This window comes from Perca fluviatilis, chromosome 8 (assembly GCF_010015445.1).
Source record: "Perca fluviatilis chromosome 8, GENO_Pfluv_1.0, whole genome shotgun sequence".
In the NCBI taxonomy this organism is placed as follows: Eukaryota; Metazoa; Chordata; class Actinopteri; order Perciformes; family Percidae; genus Perca; species Perca fluviatilis.
In genome coordinates, this window is record NC_053119.1 from 29,331,691 (window position 1) to 29,354,960 (window position 23,270).

The following is a 23,270-nucleotide window of genomic DNA, read 5'->3' on the forward strand; positions in this document are numbered from 1 at the left end:
AGGAAGTGGCCGCCATAATGTTTCCTGTATTGCGAAATCGGAGGCTGCTACTGCATTGCCTATTTCTCGCCTAAAATGCTTTCAGAAACGTATTTCAGTGTTGCGAAAACCGAGGCTGTTACTCCACTGTCTATTTCTTGCCTAAAATGCTTTCAGAAACCTATTTCAGCTTTGCGTGTAACAGTCATACACGATTGTGTGTTACCAGCTGGCCGGCATTCTATTTGGTACAGACGAGCTTGACATGCTTCATTATGTCACCCACCAGCGGGATACCCTTCTAAGCCAAAGGGAATATCACGGCCCCTTTTCTGTTTTTCTCTATTCGTGTAGCATCAATTATTTGCCCATTCTCCTGCATAGACAGCCCAGTTATATAAAAATGTGAAGGGACTCTCTTCCCAGCAGTAGAATACTTTAACAAGGCACAGTCAATATGCAATGTGCACTGAAAAATCTACATATTACACTATTGTGCTCAGAAAAATGTGTCTTTCTCCTGACAGAACCATATGCATTACAGCTTTAACCAATACAAAATCCCTGCAATAAATCCTACGTTCATGAAGTTCTGGATCTGTTTTAGAGAGCAGTTGACTTTATGGTCATTTTGGAGAGTGTAGTGTAGTTTTGTGGTGCTGTTGAATTGTGTTAGAGTGAGAGGTGTTCCTATATTTAGTTCACCTTTTAATGACGTGACATTCTGACAGCCTAATGTTTTGGTCACTTGGGCATCTGCACTGGTGCTGAATGTTAGCAAAGTCCGCTAAAGTACTTTTTAACCAGACATCAGTACAAACTCCTCTACTGCCGGTTCAGTGCGACTGACTCCTCAGCTGACTGAGAGGTGATCAGAAACCCGGCATATAGGATGTTTTAGGAGTTTAGTGTAGAGGTCGACAGATAGTGGATTATACCGATAGCTAGGTTGGGCCGTATTTGCCGATAACCGATTAATCGACAGATAGTATTTAGAATTGATACACCACAGCAATGCTACACAAGCATGTGTGTTGTCTAAAACAGTTCTCCTACATATTTGGAGTCATCCAGTGCAAAAATAAACATAATGAGCATTATAATTCATATAAAGGACAAACTATTTACATTTCTCCAAAAAAGGCCTAAATGTATGCCAAATCTCAAAACAGTGCCGCCATTCTTCTCTGTAGAACGGTTTAGAACGGTAACAGACGATCTCTGACCTGGAGGGATCTATCTTTCCCACTATATACTCTCTGTTCTCGCTTGGATGCCCATATAAGGCGTAATGTGTGACGGACCTGCCTTCCCATTGGTTGAAAACATAAACAAAGGCATCATGGGAGATTCCCTTGTCGGTAGCACGGAGTTGGCGGCAGAAATTACCGAAAACGTGATGAATTATGGACATCAAGTGGATAAATCTTGGATGTAACAGTTTGGATTCAATGCTCAACAACCCCGAAAAAAGGCACAAGTTCCAGGCTGGATAGAAAATCACCTGTAAAGGCTAGAAAGACACCAAAGACACCCCCGTGACGGCTAATTCGTTAGCTTTTAGCTGCAGCAATTAGTGAGTCTCTACGTTTAACTGTTATTAAATCATCTAAATAGAATCGGAGGTGCCGTTTGGGATCGTGGACGATCCATTTGGGTCGGACCTGCGTTTATTTTTGTCAGTGTTTTAACCGCTTGAGGTAAGTTAGCCTACTACTAATGTTTAGCATCATCTCAGCCTCGAAAGCAAACAAACATACTGTGCTGTTCTTTCTCTACTAATGCAGCATCTATCCAACAAATTAATAACTTTATAATATGACAAAATGTACTGTATACATACCTTTTTGCTGTCGATGCTTTAAACGTGCATCTGATGTCAGCCTTCTCCACACAGCATGTGCTCTCCGTGCAGTGCGCAGTAACACGTGTCGAAAATAAACACGAGGCATCAGTGATAGTTTTTATTTCGCCTCTAGAGGCCGCTATTGTAATGCATGATGTGAGTTTATCATGTGACAGCGAAAACGCGAAAGGCGGAGTAGTATGTCCTGTATGTCCCTGTAGACCCTTCTCAGCTCTCGCGTACTGTGTAATGAATGACAGCGCACGCTTCTCAGCCGCTCCAGCAACGGACGCAACCAGAAAAAACTATCGGTATGGATTTTTGCCGATAACGATAGTTCCACCAATCAACTATCGGTGCCGATTAATCGGCAAAACCGATGAATCGATCGACCTCTAGTTTAGTGTGAGGCGGGTGCTCTGCAGCTGTAACTGGGCAGTGGCCATTAATAATATATTTCTCATAATTGTTGGTAAGGTGTATTGATGAGAAATAAATCGGTAATAAGGTTGGGTGTTATTAAAATACAAAATATCTATCGATTAACAAGAAAACAGGAACCCCAAGCATACCACAAATTACCAACCCAGTGTGGATTTGACCGTAGGCCCGCCCCCTTCCTGGAAAGTCAAAAAGTCTTCCAGAAGTCCTGAAGTTGTCTATTAGGGCTATTATATATTTATATATATATATATATATATATATATATATATATATATATATCGCAATATCAACTACGACGATATGTCGCGAAAGGCTGCGACATATCGCAAAAGATGCTCAGATTTTGTGTTGAAAGAAAATATCAGCAGATAGTTCATTTTTTTTAGTGCTGCCTTTTATATTCAATTCAATGTTCAATAAAAGAAAGTTGGAAATGTATTTGTTTTGAAACAGATTCTAAACAAATATGACATTGATTGTGCCACTATGCATTGGCGCATATAAGACAATAAAGTGACCGTGTGCAATACTGCATGAAATGATTTCCTTTCATTTGTTTTAAATTCAACAAGCAGTTTGTTGTATTTTAGCAGAATACTGAAAGCAGCAGAAGTGCGCACACTTTAATATCTGTTTATCGCAAGTAATATTGTTATCGCAATATTCACCAACGTTGTCGCATATAGCACATTTTCCTCATATCGTGCAGCCCTATTGTCTATCACACAGAACTCCCCAGAAATACTATTGACTTCAATTTGACTAAATGTTTCTTTTGTAGATTTTGAAATGGAACTTCACCACCCCTCGAGATGAATATTTGGAGCAGCTGAAAACTCAGATGTCCACCTGCTTTGCCAAGTGGCTGCAGGATGAGCTCTTTCACTTTGACTTCCAGAGACATGTCAAGGCTATAGGAGTCATGATTGAGGTAGTGGTTGGTCTGAAACTCCAAATTGCAGATTAGGAGTAGGCTTGTTTCGTTATCAAAAAGTCTGATTGTGTGTTTTTGGTTTGACAGCGGTTGGAGAGTGAGAGCGACGCCACCATTGGCTGTCTGGACCTGATTCTGAAGTGGTTCACCCTGCGGTTCTTTGACACCAACACCACAGTCCTGATGAAGGTGCTGGAGTATCTAAAGCTCCTGTTTGCCATGCTGAACAGAGAGAACTACCATTTGACTGAGTACGAGGCCAACTCCTTTGTCCCCTACCTCATACTCAAGGTGAGCCCACATTATACTCAGAATGATAAAAAAAAAAGATCACTGTAAAGCTTTTTTTTTTTTTTAGCTCACAGTTTCTCCTCTTCTCTTCTTTAGGTTGGAGAGCCAAAGGATGTGGTTCGCAAAGATGTTCGGGCCATACTGACCATGCTGTGTAAGGTTTACCCAGCATCCAAGGTCTTCCCCTTCCTCATGGATGGAACCAAGTCCAAGAACTCGAAACAGAGAGCTGGTAGGTATCTACGGACAGCGAGCCAACTGCCATAAGCTGCACCAATCTCTGTCCAAACCGTATTGGAAGACAATTATTGTTGTGTTGTTGATAAACATTGTTTCTGTGGTTTCCTTCCCTTTCCTCAGAATGTCTGGAGGAGTTGGGTTGTTTGATAGAGGGCTATGGAATGAATGTATGTCAGCCGACTCCAGCTAAATCTCTGAAGGAGATTGCCGTTCACATCGGTGACAGAGACACATCTGTCCGCAACGCTGCCCTGAACACTGTGGTGGCGGTCTACAACGTCTGTGGGGACCAAGTCTACAAACTAATAGGAAATGTAAGATAGAGATGATATCATTGTCATATTTTGTAGGGTGTCCTAAGCCTAGACCCCTCCAAAACATATTCTGTAGAATTTTAACATTATTCCCCAACTTTTCTAGTTGTCGGAGAAAGACATGAGCATGCTGGAGGAGAGAATCAAGCGTTCAGCCAAGAAGACTATTGCAGCTCCTGCCAAGCCGAGTGCGACAGAGAGGTCTCAGAAAGAGCACCCAACTAACCCCAACGCCACATTCCTCCGCAAGCCTTTACAGGACGACCCCAACAAACTCAAGTAGGTCTCCTGTGACTCAGGGCTTCTGGGTATGTTAACCTTAGCTGAATGAAAAACTAGTGAGTAAGCCAATAATACTTGCTCACCACAAAATTGTATCATATTGAAGAACTAAAATTCAGTGCATGAGCGACGCGTTAATTTCCAAAGAACATGGTTGAAAATATGTCAGTTGCATTCTAAATGGATGTAATGGATCAACATAATTCATTCAATATACGAGGCAGGGTTTCAGTTATCCAGTAATTGCAGTTTCTTGACCAGGAACCTCTGCTGAACCTCTTTACATCTCTATGTTTGTTTTTAAAGAGTATTTATTTAAGAATAGTCCTATACCAAACAACAGAAATTGCTGGATTTCAAGTCGGCATATTCAACTCGTTGCGTCATGGTCTGTGGTAGGTTGGCTTGAAAAGGCCCTGGCCGGGGTGAAGGTGGTTACGGCTCTGGCCCTGAGATTTACAGCACCCCTCCCCCCCGGGCCTTGCAGCCTCCCGGGGCCGTGGACTTGGTGCAACCCCTCTCCCTGCGGTCCTCTGTGTTATTATGCATGCAAGCCAATAATGGGACTTATTTCATGTGGAGGATAACATAAGCAAAAGAAGCCTACTTTTTAATTTCGTAATGCTGCTTTAAGTTCTGGATCTTATTTACTTTTGTCACGTTTTTATTGTGAAGCACTTTGTAAAAGATGGATGTTCTGTCAACATATTTAGCCACATTTAAAGTGACAAAATCATTTCTCCAGTAAGTGCAAAGCAATCTTTCTAAACTGTCATCTGACTGGTTATAACTGTCGTCACAGTACCTTTTTTATAAAAGACATTTGCTCTTCTACACTCCTTTTTCATGTTTATATTACAACATTCAATCACATTGGGCATAATTAGGTTTTTAGACATTGATCAATACAAAAAGACTTCTTCAAAGTGAAAACATGTCTTTGTAAGCACATTGCCATCAGTTTTTGTAACCCATCAAGGCAGTTGTTAGATTGAACTGTCAACTTCCGACCAACATACACTGCACCAACTAGTTGGTTGAAGAAAACAACTTGGTCCACAGTCTGTTTTATTTTAAAAGACCAGTGTCTTACACTGCTGAGTTAATTATTCTTTTACAGGCAGAAGACCGTAGCATGCCTCCAAATTAAGTTAACTTTTTCCAAATGAAAAGTCTTCTTGTACTGTAGTGAGACATGGAAATGTCTTGAATGTACTTGAACACAACTTTTCCAGCAGTTTTTCATAAGCATGTTATCCATTGTATCAACAAACATAACAGACTTCTATAGCTGAGGACTGTAGTTAGATTCATGCCATACATCTTTTGAATGTTTTGTGTTCTGCTTGCAACTAATCTGTCATTCTCTTCTTGTGTTTTGGTCATTGCATGTTGGGTTGCTCTCACAGATACTTATTTTAAGGAAAATTGGCACCAAAAAAACCTGTCCACTGTGTCTGTGAAACCAACCTCTGTGTGTATGCGTCCTTGGCTGGCTGGTGGGCCGGCTGCCAGTCTGTCTCTTAACCCGTTATCTTTCTTCCTGTGTGATTTCCTCTGCTCTGCCTACCTTCTGTTCCGGAACAGATTAATGTATCGCACTTATAGGATGTGAGTACCTCTTCCGCCTCCTCGTCCCTCTTTTTACGTGTTGTTATTGTTAAAACTCCCCTCTGAATGCAATCTAAAACTCCTCATTCATAAGACTAATGAACAGACGTTTGCTGTGACATTTGAGTATTAGTCGTGCTTCTTCACATGGTTGGGAATAAGGATCAATTCTTGCTCCCCTCTGTCACATGGTAGGTAAAGCACCTGACTATTGTTCAAAATGTCCTGCTCTCACTTTTAAATGTGGTGCATTCGTCTTCCCCAATCACTCCTTTTGTCTTACTTATGAATGTTGTGTATACTGTACCTGGAATCAAACTGTCCTCTGCTTAGTCTTTGTCACAATTTGGCCAGCTGCAAATACACGGAAAGTTTGTATTCTAAAAAAGGTCTGCTGTTTGACAGTTGCAAATACAACCTGTCACTTGTTAATGGCCACATATAAATTTTTTTACCCTTTTTTGTAATCAACAATTTAGGTTGGTTCTATGGTGGGAAATATGTATTTACGAAACAAAAAGACTAAGTCAAGACACTGGTAATGAGCCTTTTCTATCAATCAAATATTCTTATAAATCTCAGTAACCAATCGTGACGGGTCACTATGCACCTAGTCTATATCTTCGACATTCCACTTCTGGGATTGATCAGGTGCCGCAGGAAATTCTACCGGATGCATGTATTTTCGCCGATGTCCGTTTCCTTCCTTTGTTTTGGAATTTTAAACTCCGGTGGATTTATGAGGACTATGGTTGATAGGGGTGTGCAAAAAAATCGATTCACATTCATATCACGATTCATGCTCTACCAATCAATCATCAAAATCGATTCATAGAATTCCAAAAATCGCTTATTTAAAAAAAATATATATCACATGGGAAAAGGAACTACATTTACATACTGTGAATCGTTTTTTTAATCGAGAATCTTTTTTTTTAATTGAACGACGATTTTTGAATCAAATCTTGAGCCTAAAAATCAATATTGAAAATGTGACATTTTCTGAATCGTGCAATCCCCTAATGGTTGACTGCTCCTCAGATCTCTGCAAGGTATATTGAGACAGCTAGGTAGACTGTCCAATCTGAGTTTTCTCTCTCATGACTAAAACAACTTTTGAACGTACACGTTCCACCAAAACAAGTTCCTTCCCGACGTTATTTTACAGCGGCTCCGTGCAGAGTTTAGCGCTGCCTATGATGATTGTGATTGGTTTAAACAAATGCCAATAAAGCAGAGCACGTTTTTCTCCAATCCTGGAATGCGGTGTGGACTAGCCAGACCTTCCTCCGCTCCGCAACTGTGGATGGTCTGATAAAGCAAGACTACTATGCACCCAACTAGATTCACAGCGAGGCATATACATAGCCTTTGGTCCATCTAAAAACATAGCATTTTATTTATTTATTATGTGGTTGTCTTAGTGAGTCAGTATGCTCAGACATTTTTGATAATAATCAATAATGTGGATATAATGACTAAGTTGGTAAAGGTAAATAATAGAACCGTCTGGGAAGTTCAGAAAATTACATCCCTTTCATATATGCTACAACTGTAATGCGGCCTTTAAAACCAGGAAAATATAACACTTATGCCACAGCACAATACTATGATATCCAAAATCTAAGACAATATATAGTCTCATGTCAAGATATCAATATGTTGATATATTGCCCAGCCTTATGTACGGGTATACCTGTCTTACTATACTGTAGTGAAACATTCTAATAGTAACCCCACCTCCAACTACTTCTATTACTGTCATTACCGTGATTATCCAACCATCTTTATCAGCAGTTTTACTTTGATTAGCCTTAACAAAGCACCTTTTTTACCAATCAAACGGAGACGGGGTCACTGCAGGGCCAGAAAACCAGGCTCATTGTCTGTCTGGCTCTAGCAACTTTGGCCATGACTCGCTATGCTAACATTAGCTAGTTAACCTACTGAAGCGTGGCTAGTTTATGGGTGTCGCTGTCAAAATTCAGTGAGAGCAAGCATGCATTTGACATGACTAGAACTGGCCGGATATCCCTCACCTTCCACTTTTCTTTGTGTTGGCATTCTAAGCTCTGGTCGATTAGAACCAACAATCAAATTATATTTCTTTCTTTTTTGTAGAGCAAAATTCTCATCACACACTTGACGGCCATTTTAATTCCAGAGCTCGCCTCCCTACGTGCACGTTACACCAGAACAAGTTCCTTCCCGAGGCTATTTTGCAGAATCACCATACCTGCATCCGGCACTTTGTCATCACACACAAGATTATTATGATTGGTTTAAAGAAATGCATATAAACCGGAGCACGTTTTTCTTTTTTTTTTCTTTTTATCCCGGAATGCTGTGTGGACTAGCCAGACCCTCCTCCCCAGCGCTGTGGAGGTCTGGCATGCGAGACTAATGCATTGCCAATTCCACTATCAGCATGTGGTTGTTATACGTTCTGTCCACTAGAGGGATTTCCAACATTAGCCTAAAAGGGTCAACTACGTCATGGTGCATTGCAATTCCGGCACACCGCTTTGTTCACATTTATTTTGAAACCACGAGCACACCGCAACAAACCCAAATCAACAAAGAACCCTGTTATGAAACATTATCTAACAAGTGTAGGTTAAAAGTGCATGGTTAGAACACTGATGGCATGTTTGAAAGCACAACCAACACGATATAAACAGAGCAACATTAGTGTTAGCCACCATGCTAACAGCATTGATAACTTTGCCTGTGACTACTTTTTTAGTGGGTTATTAGGAAACTATTTCTTGAAGATTGTCTCATTAATGACAATAAAGCCATTAGAAGTTTATAACCGCTGAAGGGAAGCTAACTTTACCATTAACTGTCACCATGAAGCTCCCAGTTGAGCTCTTCTAACTCACCATCCAGTTAAAAAACAAGAACTGACTAATTAATGATAACATAATTAATGTTTTTTTTAATTTATTTTTAATAACTCACTGGTATTAAATTATATTCAGGCTCAAAGTTCTGCATGGGGGGGCGCCTGAGTAGCTCACCTGGTTGAGCGTGCGCCTCATGTACAGAGGCTCAGTCCTTAGCTCAGTGGCCGTGGGTTTGATTCCACCCCCATGTCATTCTCCCTGTCTCTTCCCCCTTTCCTGTCTTCAGCTGTCCTAATGTAATAAAGGCCTAAAATGCCCCCAAAAAATAATGTTTAAAAAATGTTCTGCATGGTTGATCCTGACGCAGAGGGGACTTGTTGTATAGGGAGCTGCCGTGCAGCTGGCAGGAAGGAGCTCCTGTAGCGATCCTTGTCACAGCGGTGCTGGATTAGTCTCTGTCTGAAAGTGCTGTGTGACAAGCAGGTCTCTTAAGAGGATGTGTGGTGTTTTTTCCGTGATGCACAACCGTTTGTACAGAATCATCTTCTCCACCACCAACTCAAATGAACTTCAAAGACTGTACATGCGTGGCATTGCCGTGTTACTGAATACCGAAAAATTCTGTGCTATAATCAGTCTGACAGTTGTATACAATATGATTGATAAGGTAGACCGTTCCACGCAGCTAAAAGTTATGACGGCTTCCTTTGCCATTCCTTTCCTTCCTTTGTCAGTGGGATATTGAGAGCGACATAGAGCTGTTAGTCTGAGCTAACCAGTCATGAACAGCTACTGTTAGACTCTGTGTTTCGGCTGGAAGGACAGAGCATCTGGTGGAGCTTTGACAGTCCCTAGAAACACATGTATTTCTTCTTTTTAGAAAAAGCGTGTATACAGTATGTAGGTATATGTTAACACTAGTAACAGCTATGTTGGCGCAGCAGCTGCTTCCACAGTTGAGATCAAAGGACCTCGGAGTCCTGGCAACCACGTCATGGTTGGGGAGGGGCGAGAAAATTTGGCTGAACATTTAATTTCATTGTGTAATTTATAATCTCAACAAAGCTTGTGTTATGTTAAATCTTGCTTTTTTAGTGTTTCCCCCTCCTTTCTAAAGGATACAACTGCTTAATGTTGGTCTTAGATCAGTGCTGATCAGGTCCAGTCCTGACGGTCCAACTATAATTTGGATAGGTTAAGATCAGTCTATTCATTCAAACATATATTTTCATCCAAATGTTTGACTATTTTGAAGTTGTTTTAATTAATTGTATAATGATGGGGTTTTTTAACCTAAAAAGGGGAAATTGTGCTTTATAACAATTTGTTTATGAAAGGGTTATGTCATTTGAGAGTCACTGATTGTAAGTCAAACATTTTTATCCTCCTTATTGACCTGAATACATCCACATTAGACTTACTGGATACATCCACATACTGTCATGGATTCTCAAAGTAATAACAAGTCAGTCAGGACTGGAACTAAAAGGCACTGATCGATAATACACTGGACTAAATATACTGTCCTGTCCACTCCCCAGCCAAGCCCGTCAGAACGCCCAGCACAGCGAGTCCTCCCACCCGTCCATCCCCAAGGAGTTTCAACTGGACCTGGACATGATTGAAATGGACCAGAACAGAGTGTGTGAGCTGCCGGACCTCGTCCAACACAAGCTGGACGAACTGCTGGAGCCCATCATGATCCCTGAACCCAAGTAAACACACTCCGAACCACAACCAGACTAACTTTGCCTTGTGTAGAATTGCGTTGTGTTGATTGACCAATGAAGCATCTTTCTTTCTTACGTATGCAGTCGAAGATAGAAAGTTAAACAAAAAAAGACAAGCAGCATTTATCACTAAAGGAAATGTCTGTTTTTGTGTTCAAAGGATGCGTGCAATCTCTCCACACTTTGATGACCTCCACAACAGCACGTCCTCCACCATCAACTTTGTCATCTCTCAGGTGGCTAGTGGTGACATTAACAACAGTATACAGGCACTGGCACAGGTATGAAAACGTGACCACAACGAGTGCATCTGTGACATCACTGATGAAGGGTTGGATTTGTGTTAACTGCTCGCTGCCGTTATGGCAGTTGCTAGAGCTAGAAAACGACGTTGTGGAACCACCACAACTTAAGACACCTGCCAGTCAAGCCTCAGCAATTATGTAAGACCGGCTTGGCATGCTTATCACAGAAACATATCGGTATTGGTGTAAATGTTGGCCAAATAAGCGATGAGGAAGGTCAGCAGATACATTATTAAAGGTTATCAAAGTGATGTGACACGTTTTTTAGGCTACAAACATCTCTTCGCTATCTGCTAGCTGCCTGTCCCCTGAACACACTGTAAAAAAACGCGGTCTCTGAAGACAGCTCAGGCTCCACAAACGGCAACAAAAACAAACTGCACCAACCTGGGGCAGCTAGCGGATAGTGAGGAGATGTTTGCTGTATGTGACAAAAAATGTTGTAGCCTAAAAAACGCTTCCCATCACTTGGAGCACCTTTAAAATGTTTGAGGTCATTTAGAAACCGTGACTCTAAAGTTTGTCACCTGAGAGCAAAGCACTGACAAGATTATTTTCTAAATGTAAAATGCCTCTCGTGAATTTTTTTTGTTCAGACACTTAAAAAAGCACTAAATGTTTAAAAAATGTTAAATTATAGTGTGGTTAAAACTTAATACATGATTTACTGCTAATATGTGAGAAATGTACACAACGTTACTTGTTAACAGTAATTCAGTCTAACTACGGACTTGAGGACACGGAAGTTGTCTGTTGTGTCTTCTACGTAGACTAACGTAAGACGCTAGATGCAAAAAATGTCCGTCATGCTCAAGTTTGTTCACTTTCTTGTTTAAAAAAACTGCAGTCTATAGAGCAGTAAAATGTTCACAGTACAAGACGAGCGCTTTTGGTCGTCATTCGGAGCCACTACGCTACAATGCCCATACTATCTTGGTCACAATTCTTTGATAACCACATTTAAGTGATACTTAATAGTTTTCTTTCTTTTAACTTCCAATTATCGGTTTGTCGTTCTCAAATATCCAGTATTGTTGGGCCCTTATCAGTAGGGTTGGATACCGAACTCTGTACTTTTTAGGGTACTGACCAAATTACCGCGTTGCTATCAAAGACAACATTTGGCACAATCGGTGCCAAATTTTGGTACCTGAGAGAACCTAAGCGCAAGCTTCTCTGTCCTCTCTGCCTGTTTGACAGAGAGCGGGCCTCAGCTCCGACACACAGGGTGTGATGGGTCTTTAGCAGTACAAAAATGAAGTCAAAGTATCCCGGATATGTGGTCGCTGCCATCCTGTAATTTTGGAGCCAGAGTCTGCACAGTAGTGATCGGGTAGTGGAGCTGCGGTATCAAAGTCCTGCCCATACACCCGCCCCACCAATCGCTAGTCAATCATGACATTTCGCCCCATTTTTATAGCATCAAATAACTAATAAAACCCAAACTTATCAGAAACTTGAATATGTGAACTTGAAAGCTTGATATTAAAGCACTTGAACAAACATCCGCAAGATAAGGAATACCTAAAATGACAAACCATCTTGGGTAAAATTTTATTTGACGTGTACTTTTTTTAGTCTCATCCGCTAACATTGAGGTGCGTGGTATATATGACCTATACTGCAGCCATATACTCTTACCAGGGGTCACAGGACTAAGACTAAATTAAAAAAGTAGCTGACAAAATTTAAGAGAGAAAACATTTTGACTAAAGGTTGACTAAAATGCAATGCCTTTTCGTTGACTAAAACTGGACTGAAACTATAAAGGATAAAAACGACTAAAATGCAGTTATGCAGGCCGGACAGCTAAAGAATGAGCTGACACTCACGATAAAGCTCCGTAAAGCCAAGGGGAGCTTCAGAATGGTAACTGTCTGTATGTTCATCACTACAAGTGACCATGTTCTTATTGTCACATTATTGTATAAATATGTTAAATATAAAAATATCCATATCGCTTCTTTGATGTGAGATCAAAAGTCTGTGTTTTGTCCCCACAGATCGACGAGGTGTTGCGGCAGGAGGACAAAGCAGAAGTCATGTCTGGACACATCGATCAGTTTCTCATCGCTACCTTTATGCAGCTGAGGCTCATCTACAGCACGCACATGGCTGACGACCGGCTGGACAAGAGGGACATCATCAAACTATACAGCTGCATCATAGGAAACATGCTATCTGTGAGTCACTGCCTGCCACTACTCTGCTACATATGCTAACGTGATATGTCCGTAACGGCAATAAAATGACGCCAGTGCGGCTGTAGTTTCCAAAGCGAATGCTCCGCAAGCTGTCGCGGCGCGTGGTCACGCACCTCTGAATCATTTTTGGAACTACGTGCGCGCTGCGCTTTCAATTCAACGGTCGGCTGGGAAGAGCAGGTTAATCTGTCCAAACATCTGTATGATTCTTCATGTACCAGGGTGTCCGCGGGGTCTTGAAAAGTCTAAAATTTCAAAATTCAAATTTAAGGCCTTAAAAAGTCTTAAATTTATTGGAGTATTGTGTAAATCATTTTAAACCAGTCTTAATTTCCTACTTCTGTGGAACACTACCTCTAATGTTCATTGACCTGCTGCCGCAGCACTTTAGAATGTTTTTATTTTTTTTTATTTTTTTTTATTCCTTGTTGTTGTAGTTCTTTCTTTCACTATTCAAAATATAATTTTGCTGTATTACGACTACAAATGAGACCAACATGCAACTTATATTGCGGCAAATCAGCTTTCATGTTATTATTGTGAGACTCTTTCGGATTGTACCACAGACATAAAACAGATTTTATCCTTCAGCTATAGGGAAGTGCAAGTTAAGCGATAGTGGGCTTGAAGAAAGAAGAAAAAAAAAAAAGAAGACAGTGTGTTTCAGGACTTATCGTTGTGATATAGGTCTTAAATTTAATTCATAATGGTCTTAAAAAGGTCTTAAAAGTCTTAATTTTGACTTGGTAAAACCTGCAGAAACCCTGTGTACAGACCAGAGAGTCAGACAGCCTTAAATACTGTATGTGGTCAGAGAGAGACCCCACGTTGGGAAAAGAAGAAACATTTTGCTGGAGAGTGTAAATGCATGAGAGATCGTTTTGTCAAAGCTAAAAAAAACGCTTCATGGAAAGTGTTAACAGTGTTACAGGCAGACGGTCATTTTGATTTGGAGATAAACGACAGTCATGTTAATGATTAGAGTAGATCGATGTAATGCTTCGCGGTACGTCAGTGTTGATCATGGATGTGTTTACTACTGTTGCCGGGCAGCCTGCTTTCCTTTACTTCGGGTCTCTTCTTCTCTACTACTTTTTGCTTATTTACAGATTATTTTGTCCGTACGCCCTCTGGTGTTTCGGAGAATACTGCAACGAACAATGGGTTGAGCATAAACCTCTCCGTGCATGCTCCTAGCACGCGCGCGCCATCTACGGCGGCCCGCGCACTGGGTTGCGCTCGAGTATACCCGACGCTCGAGGATGATGAGACACTAACGTCTTTCCTCCTCCCTTTCTATTAGTTGTTCTCTATGGAGTCCTTGGCCAGAGAGGCATCTATGGGTGTGTTGAAGGACCTAATGCACGGTTTGATAACACTGATGCTGGATGCCAGAGTGGAGGACATAGAAGATGGACAGCAGGTCATCAGATCCGTCAACATGCTGGTAACCAGAGTGCTGGAGAAGTCTGACCAGACCAACGTGATCAGGTTAGTTCACATCGAAATAAAATTCCATACAGTCACCTTACCTATTCCAGAAGGCCAGTACTGTATTTCATGTATTTATTCAATACTGCTGGATCTGTAGGACACCTTTAACCCAATTGACTCCGACATAATGATTAGGTTTCACACAAATATGTATATTGAAGAAGCAAATGTTTAAGTAAATCTTTAAATCCTGCATAATTACTAACAGGCAGGCGCATTGCTACATATCTTGGCATATCTCACCTGTGTCTCATCACTGTTTATTGCGTCACCCGCGTGCATGTGTGCCCTCGTGTGCGCGCACGATAAACTAAACCTGGACCCACTCATAGAAGAAGAAAAAAAATAATCTTTTTTTTTGCCACTAGAGGTCAGAAAAGCCACTGGAACCCTTAAATTTCTAAAACGGCAGCTTTTATTTACCTCAACTTCTGAGAGACCAAGCCTGTATTTGAACTGGGCTTAATATAGAGAGAGGCCTTTTTAATCCTTCTTCTTTTTGTAAATAGTTTATGTAGTTTGATGTAGCATTTTATTTTAATTAGACACCCTGTTCAGGAGCCCTGCACAGGCTGTCTCTTTTCACCACTCTCCCGAAAAACAAATGTAAACTATCCCGAAGTGTATGTAAACCGTCCCAAAATCAAAGTCTTGTTTCTTTACTTTATTATCATCAAAAACACCATGAAGGAGTTGAGGAGTCCTGGATCTCTGAATCGTAACACAAAATCCAGAGCAGGAAAAAAAGCTTGTGGTTTTTTGATTATTTTTTTTTAAATCTCCTGTATTAACGTCATATACCATATGTGATTATGTGTACAGCGCAAAACAGATTTCCTTTTTAAAGTAAGAAATAGTTCTTAATGGCAAATTACCACTGTGTTATGTTTTATTTTGCATCACAGTGTTTAGTTGTTTGTTACCAATATGTGTGATTTAATTAGAAATAGCTGGTAACTACTGACAAAGATAACAAAAAAATATTCTATAAGCAACTACTGTTAAGTTTTTAGTTGTTTTTTTTTTTGTTCACCTGTTTATTTGACTCCTTCCCTTCCTGCCTCTCTGTAGTGCTCTGCTGGTTTTGCTTCAGGACAGTTTAGTCACGACAGCCCCTACCATGTTCTCTGAGCTCATCATGAAGGTAAGGAGTGTCGCCACAGAGTGCCTATCATCCTTCTCATACTGACCCTGCTGTCCATTAATGTGCTGTATCATATACCTCAAAGTGACTCTCCTGTGCTTGTTTGTTTGTTCAGTGTCTGTGGAGGATCATCCGCTTTCTCCCAGAGACCATCGACAGCATAAACCTGGATCGGATCTTGCTGGACGTCCACAACTTCATGAAGGTCTGTCCCAAAGAGAAACTCAAGCAGCTCAAGGGCGACGTCCCCCACAGAACCCTCAAGACTCTGCTACACACACTCTGCAAGCTCAAGGGGGCCGAGGTAAGACACCCTCACAAAATATATTAAATCATAGTTCTGCTGTGTTACCTGTAATTGAGTTTTCTATTACTTATTTATTTTATCAATGCATTGATAAACAGATCCTAGACCACCTATCTATGATAGAGAATCGTAATGAGTCGGAGTTGGAGGCCCATCTGAGGCGGGTGGTCAAGCACTCTGGAAACCTATCAGGACTCAAGAGTGACCGTGGCAACGAGAAGACTGGTCTGCGCACGGTGAGCACCACATAACTAAATACACAACTAGGGCTGTGTATTGGCAAGAATCTGGCGATACGAAATGTGTCACGATAAATCGGTCACGATTCAATATATTGCCATACTGTGCGTAAGGTGATATATTGGGATTTTTTTTAAGTATAATTTTAGAAAAACTAATAAAAAAAAAAAAAAAGACACAATGTTCATAAAATTCAAAGAAGTTTACTTTAGGTAAACAATTCAGTACACAGAAAATCAAACCGCCTGTTTGGGATTGTGGTTCACAGGACCAAATTTTTATATGCTAAAGTAGGCCAAAGTTCAGCCATAGGTACGTTGTTAGCTTCCAGCAAAAAGTTAGGCACTGTTAGGCAAGGACACTAGTGGTGCGTCTCAGCATAGCCATCTAGCGGTAGGGGGTTTAAACACAACATAAACGTGAACCGCTGTCTTACATGAATATTGCACGTGAACAACAAGAACAAAAAATCAATACAGTATTGCAAAATAAAATACCACGATACTCAAGTGTATCCATTTTTTTTTCTTACACCCCTCTACACAACACTCATTTTAGTGGCCATTTTATTATTTTCTTGTTAAGGAAAAAGTCAAGACTTTACACAGACTCAGTAGCTCTTGTCTTCAGGATGTCCGAGTATCTAAATGAATTCTGGTGCATAATTGTGATTATTGATGTAACGTGACTCTGTCCTTTGTTTTGTTCCCAGGAGGATCGGATGTCAAAGGCAAAGGTCAGTGACATTCTGTCTGAGATCTTCAAGAAGATCGGCTCCAAGGAGAACGCTAAAGAGGTCAGCTCCGCTCCATTCTTAAAAGCATTCTAAATGTACCATTTGTTGCCCTTTCAAAACTTGAAAGTAGAGCTGGGTGATGTGGAGAAAATCAAATACCACGATATTTTTGACCAAATACCTCAATGGCGATATTGTAGGGTTGACAATTGGAGCTTTCCCAACATATTTACGCAATGAGATGTTTGATAAGTAATCATCAGTAATAGCGGCTATAATGACTAAGTGGGCAAAAAGGCAAATAACAGAACCGATGGAATCGTCTGGCGAGTTCAGAAAATGACATCACTTTACTGTAATGCAGCCTTTAAAAGCAGGAAAAGACAACAATTATGCCATATTACAATATCCAAAATGTAAGACAATATCTAGCTTCCTATATCGATATAATATCGATATATATTGCCCAGCCCTACTTGAAAGGAATTTTTCCATTAAATTGTGTTTTTTATTTTTTAACCTTTTTTTTTACAGACAAAAAAAACGAAAGGTTTATTATGACAAAGTCAGGAATGTTTCAGTAATATGTCCAATCTTCTACTCAGGGCTTGACGGAGTTGTATGAGTACAAACAGAAGTACTCGGATGCAGACCTGAAGCCCTATCTCAAAAACACATCCCAGTTCTTCCAGAGCTACGTTGAGCGGGGCCTTCGTATGATCGAGTCTGAGAGAGAGGGCAAGGCCCGCACCCAGACCTCCGCAGGTACAACTGGAAGCCATCACTGTGCTGTGTTCTTTGGTCAGGATGAAGTCAGGCGTGTTATAGTATTGTGTGTCTGTCTTTTGTGCGTGCCTCTGCAGTGATCCCTCAGCATGGCGTGGACTTCAGTCTGAGCAGCAACAATGAAGAGGTAAAACCAGCGGTTTACTATGAGAGACTCAAGATCCTCAGACAGAGACAAGGCCTGGAAAACACCTCCAGGGTTAGTACACACACACACACACACACACACACACACACACACACACACACACACACACACACACACACACACAGTCTTTATGGCTGTCACTTCAGTCTATTGCTTTGATTTGAAAATACTTATACTTTTTTTAATATTTTTTATTAATCCCCAGCGGAGAAATTACAATTTAAACTCTGTTATTACACACAGGCCTGAAATACACACATACAACAATATATAAATATACATAAATAAGATACCGCGTCTGCATGTCCACCGTGTTGGAGCTGTCGAGTAAACGCAGGGCTTGAAGTACTCTGGCATGGTGCCGGATTTCCGGTGTATGACTACTTTAGAAAAAATTATAATTTAAAAAGTCCACATGGGATTTGTTTTCGATACACTGGGTTTAACCAATCATCGTAGTTCCACCTACCAATGGCAGAAGGTCGGCCAACGAGTTCTAGCCAATCAGAGGCAAAGTAAGGCGGGTCTTAGCCATGAAATGGTGCTGTGTGGTAACCGTGAAAACCCGGTGACATGGCTTAAAAATTGAGGCAAAGTTTATCAAACCTGGTGAAGATACATATTTAGTTGAGAAAGGAGTTAAAAACAAACGGCGCTGGGCATGGATAGTTTTTTTTTTTTCTGCTGAAAACCGGCCCGCTTAGGCATTACACTTTCATTCAAGTTTGGATATTCGCCGAGCAGTAACATTCCTAAAGTCATTTTTGTATGTACGTAATAGAAGCTAACTTATCCCTCCGTCCTCCTCCTCTCTCTACCTGCTGCAGGGTGTCGGAGGAAGCGAGGACGAGCCTCAGCAGCGACCACCCATCTCCTCCCTGCTGTCCTCTAAGCCGTCGGTGGCCTCCTCCACCGACATGCTCCACAGTAAGCTGTCTCAGCTCAAAGAGTCCCGAGAGTTGTACCAGCAGGAACACAACGCACACTCCCATTCCCCGACGCACGCGCACACCCGCTCGGCGTCACCGGCTGCCAACCTGGACGACCTGAAGAAGCGTCTGGAGAGGATAAAGAGCAAACGGCAGTAAGGAGCGCCGCGTCCCGACCTCATCCGCAAAGCCTGTGGAGTTCAGCTGGTAGTAGAAAATAAAACCTCCTCCTTTTTAACTCGTTCTGTGTTTATATTCATGTTTCGGTGGATGGAAATAGAAAGCACTCGGACACTAAAGCTCACCCCTCTATCCGCAACCTAGGTAGCAGCAGACAAAACTCGCCCCCCAAGTTTGAACCTGACTCCACCCACTGTGCCTGCGAGTTATTAGACATCAAATGCACCCTAATCTGATTGTTGTTGAGTACATTCAGGTTGAAGCAAGGCTGTGACTGGGGTTTTCAGCCTCTACAAGACACACAAACACAAACACACACACACACACACACACGCACACACCGCAGAAACCATCTCAAGTGTTTTTAGCTAACTGATCAGAAAGATGTTCTCTGAAAAGCTGAATCCAGAGAGTCTAGGAGTGAGCTTTGATGTTGTGTGTACAGGATCACATAGTCAGCTGTAATTCTCAGTCTGTACAGTTTCATCTCTATAAACAAAGTTCCACACCCTCCCTCCCTCTCTCTTCTCTGTCCTGTCCTGTCCCAGCTTTCTCTTTCAGGGTTCCCCTCACTCTCTGTACATTTTATACTGTATTATGATAATGAAAGATGAACTTAGCCTCTTCTCTGTTTCAGTATCACGGCACAATATGTTTGTACATATTTAAAGGTTGTTAACCACTTAACTGTTATGAAGTGCTTTTCATGTGGTTTCAGGATAAAAAAAAAAAAGAATAAATAAAAAAAAAAGTAAAATGTTTTATCCTGTTTTACCTTGATGTACAACATCACTGCTGGTGTGTTTGGATAAGGAGACGCCTGTAAAGAGCTCAATTTGTAGCTGTGTAAATGCAGCATATGACTCTGAAGTCCTGCTTGCAACTGGGAGCATCGGATCATTTGGAATACTTGCAGAAAGTTCACGTTTGCCATGTCTGCATCAGTAAATGCAGTAATGCAGTCCAAATGAGGGTTAGGGTTGTTTGGTGGCAAGGCGAATAGTTGACGCCTCTTTCAAAATGGCACAGTGCAGATAGGACTTACAAGATCCAGCACTTACTTTAATCAACAAAGTGTCTGATTTCTATCAATGTTAGACATTTTTGCTGCAACAAAAGAAGTTGGTCTGCATTTACACAGTGACATCGAGCCCTCCTGTCTTTTTTTTTCTGGCCCTGACGAGGCTCTCAAAGCCACAGCTGGTGTTTGAAGGAAGTTATTTGTCTATTTTAACCAGGTGTTTGGACAGGGTTACATAGGGAGTCTGTCCAGTTTTATTCTGAAAGCGTTTGGTGGCCCTATATTAAGCCCTTGTTTTTAAGATCAAGGGTTTTCACTCCTCAGATTTAAAAGGGACACTAGTTTTCCGATTTTTCCTCCTAGCCGAACTCTGAATGATCAAAGCCGGCGGACTAGTAGGTACAAGGTTAAAAACTACCGCTTTTATTGTGGAGAAGTGGCACAATTTAGCACGACCCGCTGTTTTTTTTCAGCCAACTGGGACTCGAGTATGTCCCTTCTAAAAGCAAGCTGAGCTGCTTTTCAGGAGGACAAAGCAGAGCTGTATACAGGCTTGTTAGATCTGAGAAGTGGGTTGACATTTGGCTGTAAATACTGTATTTAATATCCTCCACTAACACCTTCCTTGCGTTATTTAACAGCAGCCTCTCCGTTGTGTTTGTAGGCTTAAACAGTATGGCATGACGTCAGTGATTGTTTTTATTTCATCGTGTAAATAAAGTTTGCATTAACGAAACCACTGTGTAATTAAGTCATTGTTTTGATGATGATGATGGCCTTGTTAGTCATCCCAAATAAAAAAAAAAGAACAACAAATAAGAGTTTGTGTAATTAATTTCCATTTCCTAGTGGGGAAAAAGCACAGCTTGACTGTAGATGGTTCAAAGGTTCAAAATGCTGTGACTTCTAAAGCAGTTGTTCTCAACCTGGGGGTTGCACGGTAATTTTTGGGGGTCACCAGATAGTTGTGGAGAAACAAATTCAATAACGTGAAGTATTTTTTACATTTCTGTGTGAGTTTGGTACATTTCCTGTGTTCTATTCAGAGCTCCATTCACAGAAAGGGGTCTGAAGGCAGGCCTGAAAGAGGAAAAAGTCCATAGAGCCTGGAGCACACTGGACAAGGCTAGGTGCTAGCTGCTACAACTAAAACTAAACAGTCATTAAAGCAAAGCATTATTTGGTTACACGCAGCAGAGCATTCACAAAAAACACTCAAAATCAGCAGGTGTAGGGTGCCTGGGTAGCTCACCTGTTGGAGCCATGCCCATGTGCAGAGGCTCAGTCCTTGACGCCTGCGGCAATTTGCATGTCTTCCCCCTCTCTCTCTCCCTCCCCCCTTTATTGTCTACATCTGTTTTATCTATTAAAGGCTAAAATGCCCAAAAAAGAAATAAAAATCAGAAGGTGTGTAGAAACAGCAGTTTACACCGGTGCAGCTCTCTTTCTCTCCTTGTCGAAGACGGTGGGAGGCGGTCACAAATACCAACCATATTATTTTGGGGGGGGTTGCGACTTCAAAAGGTTGAGAACCACTGTTCTAAAGCACAGGGAGCACATTACCCCAGAGAACCTATGACCAAGTGTGCACACATCTAGGCAAAAATACTCAGGTGCAAGGCAATACTTAAACTGCCAGGCCCAAAGGTCTGAACACTATGGGTCCAATAAATATTTATATCTCTCAGACAGCAAAAAGGCATTTCTTGTAGAAGAAGCAATCCGCTCAAATCGCCATCACCGGCTGATGAGTAGACCGCAGGGAAAAAACGGACACCACAAGATGGCGATCACAAACTGTTAATGGGATACAATATTAATATAGCAGAACCTGAAAAACACATGGTGGTCATTTAGTCAAAGTGTTTACAGATGGATGCTGTTAATGTGAACATCAAATGCAAAATCTCTCCCATACATATTGTCTTATGTGTACAGAGATCTGATTCATGGTTTCCGCGGGGTCTTGAAAAATGTCTTAAATTCATTGAAGTATTGTGTTCTAGGTCTTAAATAATTTTAAACAGGTCTTAATTTTCCTACGTCCATGCAACCCTACCTCATTATGCTCTTTTTTTTTTTATTTCTTGGTTTTGTAGTTCTTTCTTTTGCTAGTCCAAATATCATTTCGCTGTATTATGACTACAAATGAGACCAACATATAACTTATATTGCAGCCAATCAGCTTTCGTGTTATCGGTGCGAGACTCTTTCTGATTGTAACACAGCCATAAAACAGATTTTATTCTTCAGCTATGGGGAAGTGCAAGCTTAGCAATACTTGGCTTGTAAAAACTGAATTTAGGGCTCAGTTGATGTGATAAAGGTCTTAAATTTCATTCATAATGGTCTCTTCAATTTGACTTTGTGAAAGCTGCAGAAACCCTGTGATTGGAGATGGATGTTTTGTGATTAGCCTATAGGCATTTTGGCTTGCCTGTTCACATTTATATTTTAAGCCTCTGCGGCATCCGTCTGTAAATCAATTGAGAAATGGACACAAGTGACTACCATGTGTTTTTCAGGTCCTGCCATATTAATATTGTATCCTGCATAACTTTGTATTGTGATCGCCATCTTGTGTTTTTTTCCCCTGCTGTCTACTGATCAGCAGCCGATTGTGATTTGAGCTGATTGCTGCCCCCCAAAAAAAGCTCTTTTCTCTTTCCCACTTGCCTCTCTCTATCTTGTAGATTGAACATTTGAAATGTACTACCTTTGCTGCCATTCAAAGTAGGTGATTTGTACAGCACACATCAGCTGGGTTTAGACTAAACCACGGATTCAGTTCAAATCTTATAAAGGACACAGCAATGAGGTTTGATAGATAACATGAGCTTGTTCTAGATGGCACAAGTTTAAACAAGGTCTTCAACCTTAAAGTTCCCATGACATGGTGCTCTTTGGATGCTTTTCTATAGACCTTAGTGGTCCCTTAATACTGTATCTGAAGTCTCTTTCCCGTAATTCAGCCTTGGTGCAGAATTACAGCCACTAGAGCCAGTCCCACAATGAGCTTTCCTTAGGATGTGCCATTTCTGTGTCTGTAGCTATTGGAGAGAGGGGGGGGCAAGGTGGCAACTGCCACTTTGCTCGTTTGAAAGCCATGATGTCTCTCTCTCTCTCATAAGTGGGCCAAAATCTCTGGATGGGCAAAGCAGAGAAAGGGGAGGTAACCTTGCTCCTTATGACCTCATTAAGGAGCAAGATTCTAGATCATTTTTCATTTTCTCAAAGGCAGAGCAGGATACCCAGG

The 23,270-nt window shown here is 41.2% G+C and overlaps 1 protein-coding gene across 5 annotated transcripts in view; it reads left to right on the top strand.

Moving 5' to 3' along the window:
• ckap5 (cytoskeleton associated protein 5) overlaps positions 1-20,750 on the top strand; it is a 54,355-nt gene extending 33,605 nt beyond the window's left edge. For 3 of the 5 annotated variants that reach the window (XM_039807929.1, XM_039807933.1, XM_039807931.1), the window contains 17 exons: positions 3,051-3,200; positions 3,291-3,494; positions 3,591-3,726; positions 3,855-4,048; positions 4,155-4,327; positions 5,918-5,941; positions 10,332-10,505; positions 10,681-10,801; positions 12,829-13,008; positions 14,333-14,520; positions 15,595-15,667; positions 15,783-15,971; positions 16,073-16,210; positions 16,927-17,010; positions 17,556-17,715; positions 17,814-17,935; positions 18,712-20,750. In XM_039807929.1, the coding sequence (XP_039663863.1) occupies positions 3,051-3,200; positions 3,291-3,494; positions 3,591-3,726; positions 3,855-4,048; positions 4,155-4,327; positions 5,918-5,941; positions 10,332-10,505; positions 10,681-10,801; positions 12,829-13,008; positions 14,333-14,520; positions 15,595-15,667; positions 15,783-15,971; positions 16,073-16,210; positions 16,927-17,010; positions 17,556-17,715; positions 17,814-17,935; positions 18,712-18,972 (2,571 nt within the window). In that variant the 3' untranslated portion in view covers positions 18,973-20,750. The remainder of the gene's footprint in view (positions 1-3,050; positions 3,201-3,290; positions 3,495-3,590; positions 3,727-3,854; positions 4,049-4,154; positions 4,328-5,917; positions 5,942-10,331; positions 10,506-10,680; positions 10,802-12,828; positions 13,009-14,332; positions 14,521-15,594; positions 15,668-15,782; positions 15,972-16,072; positions 16,211-16,926; positions 17,011-17,555; positions 17,716-17,813; positions 17,936-18,711) is intronic. The other 2 variants (XM_039807932.1, XM_039807934.1) reach the window with 1 other exon arrangement.
• Positions 20,751-23,270: the final 2,520 nt, after the last annotated feature.